At 48.8% G+C, this 12,670-nt stretch overlaps 1 protein-coding gene and 1 long non-coding RNA gene across 4 annotated transcripts in view; one reads left to right on the top strand and one right to left on the bottom strand.

Moving 5' to 3' along the window:
* The first annotated feature begins 364 nt into the window (after positions 1 to 364).
* Positions 365 to 4,032, top strand: LOC136361111 (uncharacterized). The gene is made up of 3 exons (XR_010743572.1): positions 365 to 1,158; positions 1,235 to 1,462; positions 3,912 to 4,032. It is a non-coding gene; the product is annotated as an uncharacterized lncRNA (long non-coding RNA).
* Positions 1,509 to 12,670, bottom strand: part of FRMD4A (FERM domain containing 4A) — a 210,677-nt gene continuing 199,515 nt past the window's right edge. For 2 of the 3 annotated variants that reach the window (XM_066318801.1, XM_066318804.1), the window contains exons 21-23: positions 11,289 to 12,148; positions 8,811 to 8,907; positions 1,509 to 5,269 (exon numbers count right to left, since the gene is read on the bottom strand). In XM_066318801.1, coding sequence (XP_066174898.1) covers positions 5,167 to 5,269; positions 8,811 to 8,907; positions 11,289 to 12,148 — 1,060 coding nt within the window. In that variant the 3' untranslated portion in view covers positions 1,509 to 5,166. Of the gene's footprint in view, positions 5,270 to 6,978; positions 7,051 to 8,810; positions 8,908 to 11,288; positions 12,149 to 12,670 lie in introns of all 3 variants that reach the window. The other variant, XM_066318802.1, reaches the window with a different exon arrangement.

Here is a 12,670-nt window from a genome sequence, read left to right as displayed (position 1 = left end):
GACCTGTAGCCTTAGGATGAAGTCAGGAGTTCACCATAGCAGTGTCTGGAGTGGTTTTGGGACTTCAGTGCCCCTGGTCACTTATTGCAGTCACTGGCCCTTTCCCAAGCCCAGCTGTGGAAGGGCCTGTGCAAGGTGAACTCTAAAACTCTTGGTACCTGCCTGATACTGGTATTATTGTGCCTGGTGGTGGTAAAATGCCTTAAATTCCCCATTTGCTATTTGTGCTGCTGGAAGGGTTCTTAGGGTAGGCGTGTATGGGACCAGTTTATTTTAATGGAGGAAATGGGTTCCTCTTCAGCTGGCTGCCACAGCATCACCACCATCCATCCAAAAGAATGCCTGAAGAATGAACGAAAGAATGAACCTGCCAGGGATGTAAGTGGCTTCATGTCTCAGGGGGAACTCAGAGAGTGCTCTGACTCCTGGACCCAGGGGATAAGAACAGAACGTGGTGCCTTCTGAGAGGGCTGGCACAAGGTGGGCACTGCTGGTGTCAGATCTGGAGCAGGCTGCCTGAAACTGCTCCTGAGGTGATGAAGAGTGACCTGCAGCACTACTGGAGTCACTGCCAAGAAATCTGAGCCAAGGTCCCAGAGTTCAGGGGGTGACTGAAAGCCTTCACTGTGGCTGTTGAGTCCATCCCAGACCCTCCTGGGGATTTACTGCAGGCAGTGGTTCCCCACTCAGCAGAGCAGGGTGATGGTCACAGGGGCTGCCTGGCTCTGGGCTGCTGCCACTGGGCTCCCTGTGGGATGTGGGGGAGTTGGGTGGATGATACAGGAGGTGCTGGGCGGGGAAGAGGCTCCCTGGACAGTGGAAATAAATGGAAGGAGCAGGAAGCAACCGCACTGGAAGTGTGAGAGGTCCCATGTGAGACTCTGGCCGTTGGAAGCTCCCTGTGGTTTTGGGGGTGCTTGGCCAAAGGGGTCACTGCTGCCCACAGAGGGGACAACAGCGATGTTAAGTGATGTCCCTAACCCTGTGCAGGGGTCACTGCTGCCCTCCTGAGCCACAGCAGCCTCGTGGAGTGGTTCCCTGGGGAAGTCAGCAAGCAGGCAGCTCCTCAGAGCATGGGGAATGTGCTGGTGCTGAAGCCTGTCCCACAGCCACTGGCATTGCTGGAACAGCCTTGCAGCAACTCGGCATCCAATCCATGTCAGCGAGCGTTAACTTTAGTTATTTCAAGTTGTGTGTTGGAAGTAAATATTATTTATGACTTTGCTTCCCAGAGTGGTAGACAGTCAGTCACACTTGTGTCCTCCTGAGCCCCTGGGACCAGTGCTTGGGAGAACACAGCATGGAGTGAGCATGGATCTGCTGGGAGCTGAATCCCAAGGGATCTCTATGGGATGGGCTTTTCTGGGGGAATGCCAGTGTTTCCTGCAGGTCCAAGGAGCAGATCCCTCATGGACAACCTGGCCAGCTGTGCACACATCTGGACCCAGCACCTCTAGCAGTGGTAAGGATTGCCTGGGCTCTGCCCTCCCAAAGAGACCAGGGCAAGGTTTCATTTTGAAAATGCTTTAATAAGGAAGTGTTGACAACACCGTTTTGCAAAATGTAAAGGTAACTATACAAATTCTTAATACAAAAAGAATAAATTAAAAGCAGATCTTCTTTAATTCTGCAACTTTTTCTACAACATACATATTTTTTTCCTTGATTACAGTTGAACAGAATCCAGTAAAATCATTTTCCATGCTCTAAAGTCAATTTCAGGAGAGACCTAATTTTTTTTCTTAATTTTTTTCCCTTTTTTTTAAACTAGAGAGTCCATTTTACACAACTCGTAATAAAACTATTGACATTAATATATATGTAAAACTTTACATCTAGTTAACTAAGCAGTAACTGGTCATCTGATAGCACCTGAATGGGGATCGGCTATGCCTGAAACTAAAACTAATACAGAGTGAAAACAAATTGGACTGTTTCAACATTTTCAACACTCGACTGCATATAATATCATTTAAAAATAAACCCTGCCTCCCAGCACAGCCCCGTGCAGGGACCGTCCCCTGGCTCCTGCCCACACAGAGGGAGTGTCAGACACAGAGACTGAACGTGGTTGTGGCTTTATGGCAGATGGAGCCTTGAAAAATAAAAAAGTAAAGGAGGGGTTAAGTTGGTAGTCAAGTGCTTGTCTATAATAGCTATGTATATACCCCTCCGTGTTATACTTAAATATGTTAATCTCATATGATTAACATTTTATGTACATTTGTGTTTAATTGAATTGAGCTAAACAGTAAAACCTGTTTTACTTAATCTGTCTTTACTACCAGACTGGCTGCTCACATGTGCCTTGATTGCAAACCAGAAAAGCAGAACACAAAGCAAAACTCAATCCGTTTCTAGAAAGCTTTTTCTCCACTCTAGCCTGTTTGTATTTCAGGCTAAATATTCTCATTTTCTCCCCCTAATTTCAGGGCTGCCACCTTTTAACCTTTGCTGTAAAACTGCAGAGCTGGTCTTGGAGGAATTAATGTTTCTTCCTGTAGTGCCCAGAGGCCTCATAGTGCCGCTGTTGTTGAATTCTTTTTAATTAAAAGAAGGTACACAGAAAAAAACCCCAAACAAACCCAAACCACTTAACAGGGAAATTAAAAAGAAAACAGACAGTTGCTCAGAGCCCCTAAAAATCCTTGGGCTAAATTATTTGCTGTAGCTTAATTTGGTCCTTATTTAATCCTTTCACTTTAGCTACCAAATCTTATCAGTAAAATGTCATTAATCAGTACTATCTCTTATCCAGCTAAAAATCCAATTAGGAGCTTGAAATAATTCCCATGTTAAAGACCCCAAAGCACAAAGAGATGGTGAAAATAGCATTTTGCATGTTCAGATAAAGGCTGCAATCTCACCACTGGCTGTTCTTCCAGAACTGAAAGTAAGGCTTCAATTACTGTCACAGTGCACTGCACTCCCAGGTGATGCTTCAGGGAGGCCCAGAAGCACAAGGTTTGTGTGGTCACCTTTGCAAACCCTTTGCCAGTGTTTTTGTGAGGTTTTTTTCAGAGGGATTATTAATTTATGCTTCATCTGTGAACATGAAAGAGTTTTCTTATCACAGAATTATGGAAGGGTTTGTGTTGGAAGTGACATCATCCGGTTCCAACCCCTGCCATGGCACAGGGACACCTTCCACTAGACCAGGCTACTCAGAGCCCCATCCACCCTGGCCTCTTGCCCCATCCAATCCTGGCTCTGCCACAGGTTTCCCTGGACAAATAACAGCCTTTCTGCCTGTCACTGCCTCATCTCTGCAAGGCCTCCTCCCCACCTCACCAGGTGGGGCAGCGGTGCAGGGAACCAAAGCCAACACTTCTGGTGTGAGTTGCAGAAAGGAATTGGCATGAGCTGCTTGCATTAATGTTTAGAAACCCCATCGTTTTTCAAAGCCTAATTACACAGAACCCATTCTCTTTTAAAGCCTGGAATGCAGTTTTCCAGCAATCTTAATACCAAAAGGTGTGGCAGCCCCCCAAGTCGCGGTGTTTAATTTGAAACGTTTCACTCTACTTTGTCTGGTAGACGCTGTTGTTATTCTTGGAACACGCACACACACGCATACACACACGCTCACACTTTTTTTTTTTCCTTTTTCCTTAAACTAAAGCTAACTTCAGTTTCTGCTTTTCACAAAGTAACCCCCTCCAGCCGTTTCTTTTAATGCCTTTCCCATAGGAAATCATCGTTTGCACGCACCAACGGGGGAAGGCCGGGCGCCCACCCCCATCGAGTGGCAATAAAAACAGCATAGCACCGCAGTGAAGACTAAGACGTGCCAGCTTCAACATCCACCTAGACTGTGCACTTGTTCGTTACAAAAGTGTCTTTGAGGCCTTTGAAAGTTCCATGGCTTGACGTGTATAAAGCATTGCTCTAAAGTATGTGTAAACTTGCAGCTCCTTCCAGGCCGCGCTCGTGCTGCTCCGTCTGGTGTCCGCAGGCAGCTCCCGCTCGTGGCTGACGCCTCGCTCGCTTCTCTTTCTCTCTCCCGAGGGGAAGATCTGCTGTCTGCTGGTTGTCCAGCCCTGCTCCAGGAGCCTTCCCATTCCCGACAGACTGGTTCTCCCACACGGCAGCACACGGGTGACGAGCCCTTTGCTACACTGGTGCTAAGGAAGGGAAGAGGAGTGGAACCGAGATGTGACCGCAGCTTGGCCGTGTCAGGTCGATTGCGATGTGCTTTCCCTTGGATTTCATGTTAACGCTTTGTGCAGAAATAGATCCGAATTTATTGGCTGTATCTGTTTGTGGAAAGGTTTTTTTGGCAATTTTTATCTGTATCAAAACAACCAATACGATCCCAACCTCTCCATGTATTGGTGGGCACTCTGTGTCAGCCACAGAGATGCTGTGAGTGCAGTACTTGCCTCTGCTGTAGGTAATGCCTTAGTAAACCTTGTCTGTCCAGTTCAATAGTGGCTTGCAGACTGTGACACCAGCCCAGACCTCGGGTGTGTCTGCAGCACAGGGGGTTGTTTTGCTTGAGTGTATGTGGACTCCAAATGAAGAAGGAAATGCCATTTTGCAAGGAGGTGGTTGTGTCTGCCATCAGGTTAAAGAAGGGAGAGATGTTCTTGTAGCCAGACCTTGCTAAACAACTCATCCTGCCAACAGTGCTGTGGAGATCTGTGGCAGTGCTGACCTGATTGTGAGACTGACACATCTCTGAAGTGGTGGGATTTACTGTTTCAGAACAGATGCCCTTTCAGGAATATGGTTTCCACTTCTCAGCCTCTGTGCTATTCTCACCCCCTTAAAACTAATGCTGTTGGCTTCAGCTTGCAGGTCATGGAACTCTTACTGCTGTTACGTGCTGTGGAACACTAATCTTTGATATGAGGCTTGAAAGGCTTCCATGGTTTCACAGGAAAACCAGATTTGAAACTGACTCTTCAGATGGCTGCTCCTCTCCCCCCGCCGCCCCGTGGCTGCGGGAGGGGCGGGCGCCCGTCTGGCAATGGGGTGTGCTGCGCCGCTGCCGTGGGGATGTCTCAGGGCCGGGGCTCCACAGGTGTTGCCTTGAATTGCATCGTGAAAAAAGTGCTTAGAGTTGAAGCTGGTGCTGGGTGACAGTGCATCTGGGTAAGGCAAATGAGAGGCAGTGAGGTGATCTCAGAATGGCATTGATGTGATTAACTTGAGGTCACGGGTTCACACTAGAGTTCCAGGCTTGGCTTTTTCCTGCCCATACCACTGGACATCTGCTAATTCTGGATAGAGGGGAGAATCCAGGAAACAGCTATCATTGTAGTTCCTGCAGGAGAAAGGAAACTTTGTTAGGACAATGAGTGCTCCCGGGAAGTTCATGAGCATAGAACATTGTGTTATGGGTGGAGAGGAATGCAGGGTATCTGGAGATCCTCTTGCACTCTGCCTGTGTCTTCTTCCCCCCTGCCCAGGGTACAGCAGCAGTGCTGTGCCTCTGCCCTGCCTGAGGGCTCTGCTGTTGTCCTGCTCAGTAATATGTTGGGATAGAGATTTTTTTGTAGGATGCTCTCCAAGGAACAAGTCCTTAGAGCAGCTCACTCAGACATGGGCTGTATCACCCAGTGGGGACATTGAAGGAGGACGGTGGTGGCACTTCCTGTAGCACTTCTGCCCTGGGCAGAGGCTTGTGCATCACCCAGCAGTCCCAGAGTTATGTGGCTTTCCAGGTATGAACCAGGAAGGGACTAGTGGGAGCATGCCAGGTCTGATGTGGAAAGGACCATGTTCTGTTGCAGTAGCCTAGTCCTCATCTTGGGCTGTGTTTCCTGACAAGCTACTGCTTCTTTTGCTGCCTGGCTTTTTCTTTGCCTGTACTGAGCAGATGAGACAATTCATAAGAATCTTCTTTGCTATTTACAGTAAGAGCTCTAAGCAGTGTCAGCTCCTGGCTTAGGCTGTGGAGCTCCTTCCCAGAGGAAAACAGGTCAAAATCTGGATCTTTTGAAAAGTGACTGCTATCACTTTCTGCAGTCATAGCCAGAATTGATGTCTCTCCCTCACACTTTGATTAGAACAGACTTCCAAACTAGAGATTGTTTTGAGGCCAAATGCAGGAGATGCATATTTTTTCTGTCTACTGAGGGATTCTTACTCCTTCCTGCATTCCCTGCCCACCTCACAGGACTGATCTCACATCTGGTACAGTTCCTGCTTACTCTGCCCTGTTTTCCACCTGTTTTCCACCTGTTTTCCCTGGGATTGGTGTCTGAGAGGAACCTGAGCAAGGGCATCGACATTTGCATGTTAAAGAGCCTTTTGTTTCCCAGCTCTGTGCTGGAGTACAGAGGTTTATGGGATAACTCTAGAAAGCTGGGCTTGAAATACTTGACAGATGCCAGCTGCAAAAGGTAGTAGATTCAAATGAGTGTCAGACAGCGATGGCAGTTTAATTAAAATAGAAATACTCTTGAGGGTTTTTTATTCCCTCCACCCTTCCCCCTCTGTCTTCCCACAGGAATGGGGCCAGGGTTGCTCCTTGTTCTATGAAACCTCGCTGCTGGTGCTGCTGCTGGAAATAGCCTCAGCTCTGTGGCAGAGAGGGAGGAAGAAGGGGTGATGGAGCTGAGGCTGGGAGCTCTGGCCAGGTCCTCTGAGCTTACCCGAGCTCGTGTCCCCACCACGCTGCTCCCAGGCTGTTCCACTCTGCCCACGCTGCTTTCAATTGTCTGAACCACGGATTTGTTATCCCCCGCTCCCCTCCCTGCTTTCTGTGCCCGTTCAGCCCCTGTAGGGACGCAGAGTGAGCTGGCCCCAAGTCCCTTTCACAGGGGAAAGTGCTCACATAGGCACACACTCGCTGAAAAGGCACAGAGAGGGCTCAGAATGCTCCCAAGCACTGCAGGAAGCCTTGCTGGCAGACAAACAGGCACAGAGCAAAGGGCAGCCCCGGCGGGACAGCGGGAGGCTGAGCACTCGCACTGTGCTCATGGACTGTGGGGCAGGAGGAGGAAAGAACAAAACGTTCCCTTACTATACCTCTATTCATCAGTACTTTGGTGGGTTGGAGACTGAGACTCATCCATAGTGGGTGAGTTGTCTGTTGCTTCTCTGAACAAAGGAGAGCAAAAAAGGAGGAAAGAGGAGAGAGGAAATGTTAAAGAAAAGAAGTGACACAGACATTGTTACGAGCTTATTAATCCAGTGGGGAAACAAGTTGATGAATCATCTTCAGAAAAAGTTAGTGACACAAAAACATGTTGGGGAGAACTGTCAATCTATTGAGTTGTGCTGAGTGGGCACAGCCCCTCCTGCAGTGGAGGAATAATCTGTGTTGTGCATCTAATGGGAGACTGGATGCACTCATATATTTATACACATACACCTTGGGTGCTATGCTCAGGTACAAAACAAGTGTGGATTTGTCTCCAGTTCTTTTTGAACTGGTTGTTGGTGCAAGACCTAAGCATAAATCCAGGTAACTTCTCTTTCACCAGGTAAGAATTTAGCTTGCTGTATTTTTACTGTGAGAGACAAGGTGCAGGATTTAGCTTGAATGGAAAAATCAGGAAAACTGGGATTATCCAAACAGATGTCTCAGCTAGTTGCTCATGAGTTTTGATTCTGATCATCATTGAGATATTCAGAAGAATTAGGATTGGGATGGAGACTAAGATTTGAATTTAGACTCAAACCCTTAATAATGGAAATTGCAGTGTATGGTAAAGGTAAGCACCATTATGCCTATCTTGCTATCCCTTGACTTTTTGTGAAAAGGGACTAAGAACATTCTCCTGTTCTAAAGCTGGAAGCACATGTAAAGACCATATGAAGCTGGATGTCAAATGAGTGAATTTAAAATCCAGGTAAGCCTAAGGGATTGTGGTTATGGTTCTCCCCATCTCCAATTTAAAGTGCAGTCACAAGCAGTGCTGGAGTAAGACCAGAGGTCAAACCTGGTCATAGGTGACATGGGTAATTAAAGAGCAGGAGATTTTCCAATGGCTGCACAGTGAAATGTTTTCAAAGTTAGTCCCAATTCATGACTCAGGGTATGAGATCTGTTTTCCTATTCAAAGGACTAGGGTATTTTGAGGATTGTAGTGTCAGATCTAGCTGATCTCACCAAAATCTCATCCCACAGTTTGGGATGTGCTGAGTAAGATGGGATCTGGAAATGACCTTTATTTCACATAGCAGGATAGAATTGCTGGACAGAGAGTGCTAGAGAATACCCACGGGAGCTTGCAAAAGGCTGTTTATTTACTCCTGGAACTCCCTGTCTTGTAAAGAGGTGCCAAAGATCCCAATTACTGTATTTACATTAGTAATGGCTATGGGTGTGTAATGCTTCCCTCACACTCTGGTGAAGCACCTACATGTTAGTGGTAGCTGAAAAAAGATGCCCTTTAAAGTCATGCAGACACATTACTGAGGAAAACTGAGCAGAAAAATGATGTTGCTGCACACACAGGTATGGCAGGCACTGAACCTTGCCTTTTCAACAAGGTCTTGGTGTGGACAGCCAGTGTGGTGGCTGCTAAAAAAGAAATATGAGCTATTTCAACATACAAAGAAGACTGGAGGAAGGAGACTGTCCAAGCAGGAGGAACCTGCAAGGCTCCTTTCCTTGTGGATCTGACACTGCCTGGAGCAGTGCCGGGTGTGGATGACTCAGCCATGTCTTGGTCAGCCTAAACCAGAGCTCCACCACCACCAGAGCACAGGTGAGAGACTGGAAATGCTCCATGTGGATGTAGGCTATGGAGCACATGGGAAACATTCCCCATAGCTGTGCCTGTGTGTGGGGGGCTTTTTCTCACTGGTACTGAGTGAGGTGGATTCTCTAAGCTGACCCCGCAGACACTCACCCAGTCTGCCACGTGAGAATGTGGTGGGGACTGCCCGGCGGCGTGGCTGCCAGCTCGCTCGACGGCGTGGAACTCCTCTGGCTGTGAGGTAAGGCAGCTGGAAAACAACCAAGGGTGGAGAAAAACGACTGGTGAGCTGAGAACACAAAGGTCAGGGTGGTTCAGAAGCATCAGCTGGTCAGACCAGCAGAAACATGTCTGGCTGTGAGCAAACATAACCTGGGACAGACCTCGCCCTGTTCCTGGGTGACTGTGCCTGATCATGGCACAAGAGCACGGCCTCTGCTGACACTGCTACACCTCATGGGCTGGATCTGGCCTCAGCTCTGCAGGAACACAGTCTCCAGCTGAATGCAACCAACCAGACTCTCCTGATCCTGCCTGGGACACACCACACTTCTCCCAGTACAGAACTTGGTTGCTGCTGCCTGGACTCCATGGGTCCTGAACTGGAGGAGCTCAGGCTGCCAAGCTCAGCATCCTGTTTCCAGGGGTGGTGGGAGATGCTCTGTGTCCCTAGGAACAAGAGCTGGCAGTGGTGAGAGCCTGGACAAGTACACTGTTCATGTGCTAAGGAGGAAGACAGCTCTGAAGGTTTCAAAAGCTACAACTTCGTTTCACTCTGGATTTGTAAAAAATGCCTGGCTTTGTTGACAGTCCTATTAGGGACCAAAGAAAGGCTTAGCTTACTTGAATGAAGACAGAAACAAGCTGGACTATAAATGGGCAGTGGTTCTTGGGGGAATTTCCCTGGTGAGGGTCCAGCAAATAAATCCACCTGACTAATCTTTCCTCTTCCTCAAGTCTATAGAGTGTTGACACTCTGAATTTAATACATACCTAGAATTTAATACAAGCCTAGAAATCTGATTCTCTTTGAAGGACAGTGTGCAGCCCAACTGACCTATCAGCTCTAGGACTGATCAGCTGAAAGTATGGAGGCTTCTATCTGGCACCCCTCTCTCTGCTGTTTTAGATTCTTTAGCTGTTGCCAAATTACACTTAAAGCGAAAAACAAATTTTAATCTGCTTCTTGCAGCTGACAGTTCCTGTGGTCAGTATCCTTACATGGCTGTGACTGGGAACAGACTCTGAACACAAAACCAATCTATGCTGCCAGCTGGTCAGCCATGCTGTGATTACTGAACATACTTGTGCTTCACAGGTATCACATTTAGGTTTAAAAACCCAGCTGAGTGGGAGAATGGACTGACTGACAGTGATTTCTATGTGCTTTCACCCCAACCCCACCATTTTCCTGAACTGGTACCATTTCCAAGGCCAACCAGAAGCTTTCCAGTGTTTAAGCATTTTCTCTTGCTGCATGGAACAGAAATTCCCATCAACCAAAGGAAGGAAGACAGATTTTCATAGGGAGACACAGGATGGTTCCAGCAGCTCCTCAGTTGTGTCTTGGTCCACCCCGGTACTCCTATGAGCACTGGCATCACACATCAATCAGCCTCTTCTTGGGCAGCTGTTGGTGGCCCACGAGGAGCCTCTGACTCCACTCTGGAGTTGGCAGCAAGTGCAGGGCCCCACTGGTGCCAGCGTGGTGGTCACCATGGACTGACACCATGCTGGGATGGCAGAAGGCCAGCAGCCAGCATGGCCGGACAATGCACTGGTCTGCCTTGGAGGCAGCTGCAAGTTCTGCCAGAGCAATGGTGTCCCCCATGCTGAAGCTGAGCATGTGGCTCAGGTTTTTAGCAAGTCCTTGATCTGTCCACACTGGCTGGACAAGGAGTGACTGATGGCCAGTAAATATTTAACCTCGGTACTGTTTCACAGCACATTGTAGCCTTCTCAGTGTAATGAATTTGACTGTTTTCTTACCATTTAATATTAACAGCACAGAGGTGTGCAACGCTCTGTACATAACACACAGGCAAAATACTGCACAAACTTCAGCACTCTGAGTTTCAGGGTATTATCAGCAGGGTTACTGGAGCTGCATGGGAAAACCAAGTCTCAGCAGTACACAAAGATCTCATCACTCAAACATTTTCGTGGGGGTTGGTGGGGCTGGGATGCCCCACTTAACCTTTCCCATAATTTGGTGTTTCACTGAGTACATATTCTCCTAGTCTGTGCTGAACGCCTGCTTGCTCCATCATTCCCCTCACTGTGATTATGAACAGTGGTGAGGCTCCCTGTAGCTTTGTCACATTCAGCCTCTAGTGCAATCACCCAAAACCCAATTGCACTCTGAGGAAAACTCTGGCAATAACCGGGCTTTGGCCCCTCTCTGTCTTTTGAGCCCATCATTGAGAAATGATGATTTCCATGGAAAAACATTCCTATTGATGAATGTCTTGGACAAGGTTTGCCCCACAGAGTTACACCTCCAGGCTTGGTGAGCAATGTGTGCAGGCCAGATAATGTGCTGTGTCCTGGCTCTGCTCTCCAGCCTGGCATGGATCTGGGCTGGATGAGGCTCCCATCCCTCCTGCCCCTCTGCCCCGGCCTGACTCTCACCTGATGTTGCTTTACACATCTGAGGCATTCTCGTGACCCGGCTGTGTGCCACAAAGGTGCTTTGAGAAGATGTGCTGTACTGGGAGCTGCTGTCCGAGGAGGTGGAGCTCGTGTGCGAGAGGCGGCTGTGCTCCTTGTGGGAGGCCGTGGAGCGCTGGTACCAGAGCCGCAGCTCGTCCGACACCGCAGTCCTACCCGAGCCCTTCTCATGGCCCTCCCTGCCCAGAGATGGAGTCCTTATGATCTGGGAGCGGGATGGGGTGAGCCTGACCGAATCCACTTCATCCCCGTGCCAGTTCTCCTTAAACATCCCCCCCGCTGTGTAGGAGTTGGAAGTTTTGAATTGTGCTTTCACGCTGTAGTGTCCCTCCTGGTCGTTCTCCAGGCTCCGCACCACCACGGGTGTGGAGCTGCCCTCGATGTATAGGGGATACTCTTTGATCCTGTACTGGGAGGAGGGTTGGCTCTGGCTGTGCAGGTAGACACGGTGGTGTCCCGTCCCATTCCTGGCAGCCAGGTTGGGCATACTCCCTGAATTGGAAGAGACCAGGTTGCCTGCTGATTTGTGCCTTTGCCTCTGCCGTTCTCTGGCTTTCGATGGGGAATCCTCTGCCAGGGTGGAGTAGTTGGGGTTCATCTGAGCAGGGTAGTAGTGCTCCGAGCTGGAATGGCTGGTGCAGGAAGAGCAGTCATCCATAGGGTCAGAGCCATTACTGCTACGAGTCCTTGGGGTGTAGAAATCAGGGCTCCCTGTCTCATTTTCTGAGCCCAGGAGCTTTCCTTGTGACTCCAAACTGGAGCTCCGGTGTCTAAAGTGCTGAGCTAAGCTGTGCAGTCTGGTTGGGCTGATATCTACTGACCTGAAGGTACAAGGAGAAAAACCAGGCTGTAAGTCAACATGTTGAATCACTCCCCATCCCCATCTGTACACACAGCCACCAAAGGAATCCAAGGGCATTGAAAACCTGAACCCATCCAGCACTGCTTGGGACTGCTGCCTGCAATGCAATCTGCTTCCCTGCTGCAGAGCTTGAGGTGATTTAGGTCCTGCTCCTGTTCCTCTCCAGTCCCTTGGAGGTGACATTCAGTCTGCAGTACCATGAGGGACATAAACCCCTGCCCAATCCAGTTTCTCTGGGGCATGCTACCCTGGGAAAATCCCAATCTGAAGGGTAAAGCTTGGGAACCTCAAGCCTTGGCTTTGCTGGCTCATCTGTTTCATGGTAGAGCTGTTTGAGTCAGCACCATCCCCTTGCTACAAGGCTCACCTTTTGCCACCCTGCAAATCCCAAAATCTCGCCACAAAGGTGGTGAGATTCCCTTGCAAGTGGCCCATGAAAGTCCTGCATGGGTAAAATCCATTTGATAAGAGACAGACAGAC

This window comes from Sylvia atricapilla, chromosome 5, assembly GCF_009819655.1.
Source record: "Sylvia atricapilla isolate bSylAtr1 chromosome 5, bSylAtr1.pri, whole genome shotgun sequence".
Classification (NCBI taxonomy): domain Eukaryota; kingdom Metazoa; phylum Chordata; class Aves; order Passeriformes; family Sylviidae; genus Sylvia; species Sylvia atricapilla.
Note: the sequence above shows the minus strand (reverse complement) of the source record. Positions and strands in the feature narration are given on the sequence as shown.